General features: G+C 52.8%; 1 protein-coding gene across 1 annotated transcript; it reads right to left on the reverse strand.

Moving 5' to 3' along the window:
* Nucleotides 1–3,062: 3,062 nt before the first annotated feature.
* Nucleotides 3,063–4,753, reverse strand: LOC120646409 (ataxin-2 homolog). Its single transcript, XM_039922987.1, has one exon. It carries the CDS (start codon nucleotides 4,751–4,753, stop codon nucleotides 3,212–3,214), a length of 1,542 nt encoding a protein of 513 aa, XP_039778921.1. The 3' UTR covers nucleotides 3,063–3,211.
* Nucleotides 4,754–5,277: the final 524 nt, after the last annotated feature.

The raw sequence follows: 5,277 nt of genomic DNA on the forward strand, positions 1-5,277 counted from the left end.
TAAAATCTTCTATGAAATGCCACTGAGACTGATCCGGACCTGGCTGGTCCACGCGCAAGGTCTTAAACTAGTTAAAAGTTAGTTCTAGATGGTTGGTCCATTCATGCGTGTACCTAGTGTACTCGGAGAACGCGCGTGTGGACACGCATGCCCGGCTGAGTACCTTTGTTGAAAGAAAGAAAAGGGCAAGTTAAAGCTACGACAACGAGTTTGCGCATAGGCACGAAATTGCAAGATAGATAAGATGGAATTCATTTGGTTTTGGTTATTGCGCGTTGGGGCCCTTCTCTACCTTTTCTTTCTTTTCCTTTTCCTTCAGTATTATTTTCTAGAAAACTTGTTTACATAATTATGTTGTGAGATCTTCATGAAACATTATTTATGGATGTGTGTATAAGTTATGCTTTAAAAGATTTTCTAGAAAACTTGCAGATTCCAACACATTATTTTACTTTATTATGGGCCCACTGGTCAGACTTTTTTATTACTCGCCTCCATCCTTATTTGTTTTGTCCGTGCTTCACCGAGAGCAGCAGCTCCATAGTTGTGATGAGCCTGTGACTGAGCTCGTTCTCCCATGGCTAATAACCAAGGACGTGGCTGCATGAGCTCGTTCAGTACATGGCTATTATACGAGCATTTATACCATTATAAAAGTTGGCCCCGACATCCATTCCACTAAAAAGTTCGGAGACACCTATGTACCATTGCGTTTTTTCGTTTTGACCTCTATACCATTTTGGACGGAATGAGTGCTAACGGAGGCTAACGGACCTGCAAAAAGACCATTATACCCTTGGATGCCAAAAATTGTTTAACTCTCTCCTGTGAATGACGAGTGGTACCCACTTGTCATCTCCTTCTTCCTCACCGTTCTTTTCCTCTCCCCCTGACTCGCGCATTAATCCTCCAAGACAAGCAGCTGCAAGCTGCCCCGGCGCGGCGGGAACAATGCATGGTGAGACCTCCGGTGGCGGCCTGCGTGTCTGCGGCGGCATCGCCCTCGTCGTGCTCCTGCTCGCTACCTCAGGCCTCTCGGCGGTGCCTATGCCATCTCGCCCTCGCCGGCCAGCGAGGAGGCGCGCTACACCCCGCTCGGTGGACCTCGCCGCGGCCGCCCTCGCCGCGCGCGCCCGCCCTAGCCGCCCTTGTCGTGCTGCCCTCGTCGTGGCCGCGTTGCGCCCCGCCCTGTCCGCGGGCCGCGATGCGCCCCGCCCCGGCGGACCTCGCCGCGGCCGCCCTCAACACGGGGCGCCCCAGCCTGGCCAGCCTCGCCGCGTTGCCCAGCACCGTGGCTCGTCCCTGGCGGCGGCGCCGCCGTGCTCGCCGTTGTCGCCCTCCGAGTCAGTGCCCAGGGGGTCGCCGTCGACCGCACCAGCTTCTTCGGCGACGCGGGCTTCCTCCTCCTGGCCCTCGCCGCGGGCGAGGTCAACGCGCGGCCCCGACGGGAGGGCCATGGCGCGGCGGCGGCGGCACACAGCCCCGACGGGAGGGCTGTGGCGCGCGCGTCCTGCTGTCGAGTGTGGGAAGGAGAGATTGGGAGGGTAAAATGATCAATTTACTAGGTTAGGCCCACATGTCAGAGCTCCAAATCTGTTAACTCCTAACGGATGGTGGATGGAATGGTATAGAGGTCAAAACAAAAAAACACGATGGTACCTAGGTGTCTCCAAACTTTTCAGTGGTATAGACATCGGGGCCAACTTTTGTAATGGTATACATGTAAAAGCCTCGTTATACAATGAGGTGTCTGTTAGCTATTTAAATCATGTGTAGGCACATAAAACATGATGATTAAGTATGGAATTGATCTTTGTACGTACCTTCGTATGGTGCTTCTTGCACAAACGTGCTAATGTTGAGATTTGCATATATGATACTCGGTAATGCTTGCCCCCGGTCGTCCGGATGCTCAGACGCTCCACCAGGCCCACCCCTCCCAATCGTGTTCCAGCGTGCCCAGGTGCCCAGGTGCTGCACGTCCGGCGCGGAGGCGTGGGAGAAATTTCTCCCATCAGACGTCAACGCTAGCAACGCCTTATGATATTTCCTCATCAACAATGACTGTTGTCACGTACATGAAACTTCATTTCAAAATTTCAACTTGTACGACCCAACTATCAGACCATAGTAAACAAAAATTAAGGAGGCCCGGCCCGTTTGTGTCACAGCCGGCATCACGGCGGCCGGTTCGGCGCGACGGCCAGCAAGCGGGAAACCACACGCTTGCGGGATCTCTCACCGCCGTTGCCGAGTTGCAGCCGCTCCTACAATGGGTGGCTTGCCGTCTACATCGTTTGTGGGCACGAGACGATGACATCGTCCGGTTCTTCGTTTTACTATCTCGGTAGTCGCAATTAACCTGATATAGACAACATCATTATTGGCGTTGTACATGCCCTTAAACTCGCCATCTTATATCTGTCCCTACCCCGTCGTCCCAAATTCGCGTTGACTCAAGCTCTACACACCCCTCTGGGACTTGCACGCACGCCGGCCGGCCAGGCAGACAGAACTCGCATAGCCGTGCTGACAGATCTAGCTGGCAGGAACAAGGGCCCTGTTTGGTTAGTGTTCTAGAAATTTTAGAACACACTTTGATCGCGATTAGGGGTGTCAGAGTCAATTCACAAAATCAACTAGAGAACCGTACCCCTGCACTAGGAGCCCGGAAGAATCTAATGAGGCCATCCGTGTGATTAGAGGATGGTTACTGTAGCATTATTGTAGTCAATCATCAATTAATTACCGTCATTAGATTCGTCACGAAAAGTTACACCCATTCCTGAAAAGGTTTTGCAAATAGATTTCATGCAAAAAGAAACATGAGAATTTCAACTCAAATGAAAAGACTAGATGCATTTCAGTTTTGAATCAAACTTACTTTTTTTTGTCAGAAAAACATGAAGATGGATTTTGAACTCAAGTATAAAACTTCAATTTTTGTTTGCCAAAGAAACAAACAAGCATGGCTTTCATCGTCTAGATACTGGTACGAGCACTCAACGGGATCACCAAGGCAAAAAACTTAGAAAGGGTGATGAAGAAGGCTACCACATCAGAATTCAGAATCATACACTTAGCTTGTTTTCTATATAAATCAGCAGGATGGATTCACAATCATACACTGATACAAATAATGCAGCTGCATATACATGGTCAGCTGCAGTCGGAGTTCAACATATGAAGAGTTCACAATCATACTCTCGATCTAGTATTTGGGGATGGCGGTGGCGCCGATGGAGATGAGGTCGCTGGCGAGCTTCTGGAGCTCCTTGTCATGGTCGGTCATCACCGAAGGGGCGCCGCGCTCGTTGAAGCCCTCGTCGCAGGTGGTCACGTCCGTCTCCACTGAGTCGAGGTTGGTGCGCGCCGTGGCCATGTCGCCGCGCTTGAGCGCCGCGTCCACGCTCTCCAGGCTCGCCTTGATGTCGCTGTACGACTGCGTGCAGTCGTCGAGCGCCTCCTTCACCGTCGCCTCCATCCCCGGCGTGTTGATCCGGTCCGCCGCCGCGTTCATCGCCACGATCACCTTCTCCCGGACCGCCTCCATCGCCAGCCGAAGCACGTCCTCGCCGTCGCCGGCCGCCTTCGCTGCCGGCATCGCGCTGCCGTGGAGCCCCGCGATCGACGCCTCGCAGTCGTACGGGTACGTCGTCCCGCTGCACACTTGCTTCACCACCGGGTTCAGCATGTTGATGTTGGGCGGCGTCTTGATTATCCCCCCGAAGGTTTCCGTCGACACCGACGGCTTCGCCGGGTCGGCGGGCTGCCCGGCGTACGGATCGGAGGAGCTCTTCTTGGCCGACGGTGGAAGCTCGTCGGGGGAGTCCATGCCCCCCATGGGCTGGGAGCTCTTGGCCGATGGCGGAAGCTCGTCGGGAGAGTCCATGCCCCCCATGGGCTGGCTGCTGCTGGCGGAGCTCTTGGCCGCCGGCGGGAGCTCGTCGGGAGCATCCATGGGGCCTATGGGCTGGGTGCTGGCAGCCTCATCGCCTTTGTTCTCCTTTGGAGGTACGTACTCCCCGCTGGTGGAGACGTCGACGGGCTTGGCATCCTCATCAGGTTTCTCCTCCTTTTCCTTGTCAAAATAACCACTGGATTTATCCTTTTTCTTGGCTTTTTTCTCCTTCTTTTCCTTCTTAGATGATGCATCATCGCTGTCTGAGTCAACAGATTTCTCCTTCTTTTCCTTATTAGGAGATACATAATCGGCGGAGCTGGCGTCAGACTTCTCCTTCTTCTTCTTCTTAGAAGACGAGGAGGAAGAGGAGGATTCGTCAGAATCATCAGATTTCTCCTTATTTTCCTTCTTTTTCTTCTTAAGAAATGCGGATACATCAAAATCATCAGACTTCTTCTTCTCCTTCTCATCATAGTCGTCGGACTTCTCCTTCTTTTTCTTCTTAAGAAACGCGGGTACATCAAAATCATCTGATTTCCCCTTCTCTTTGGATTTCTCCTTCTTTACCTTCTCCGAAGCCGATGTGGAGGTGCTGGCTGCTGCTTCAGCTTCTTCACCGGGTTTCACGTAGGCGGTGGAGGCCTTAGTGGAAGTGCCGGCTTCCTCATAGGGCTTCTCCTCCTTGGGCTTCTCGACACCATTGTTAGTAGTAGGTCCATATCCATCAAGGGACATTGCCTTTCTTTCGACCTTCTCGTAGCGCGAGACGCACAACGGTGAGACTAGGGGCACGACGGCGGCCGCCGTGGCGGCCAGGAGGAGAGCGAGGCTGAGGAGGTGCGGCCTCATGGTGGCCCTAGGAAACATGGTGGAGACGACGGTGGTGGTTAAAAAGTTTGGAAGGGTGGTCGGAGGCAGGGAGGGATATTTGAATCCGGAAGGGGAGGGAACGGCTGCTGGCCGCATTTGGCGGGAAACGGAAGGTCGTGGTGGTCTTCCATTTTCCCGGGAAAGCCATGGGACAACGGCAGCCGCTAACCTGTAACTAACACACGCCTGCAAAACCACGCGCCCACCGTGAGAAAAGGAGCGACAAGAGATGTGTATGAGAGGGAACGAAATAGGCTCAGTTTTGTTTAGTAGTTTTCCTATTCTGGGTGCCAAATATAAGAGTTGTGTCACTGACATGTGGCCCCATGAAAAGGAACATGGTAAGAGCCGCTGGATAGCAACACATCATTCACCATTGATCAGGTACACACCGCAGTGCATGATAGACTGAAGGGATAGATCTGTCCACGTGTACTTTTGCCCGCATGTTCTATCTAGACCGTTCATCTTATCCTCATGAGGTGTCATCCAACCGTTGATTC

The sequence above is a fragment of the Panicum virgatum genome, chromosome 8K (genome assembly GCF_016808335.1).
Source record: "Panicum virgatum strain AP13 chromosome 8K, P.virgatum_v5, whole genome shotgun sequence".
In the NCBI taxonomy this organism is placed as follows: domain Eukaryota; kingdom Viridiplantae; phylum Streptophyta; class Magnoliopsida; order Poales; family Poaceae; genus Panicum; species Panicum virgatum.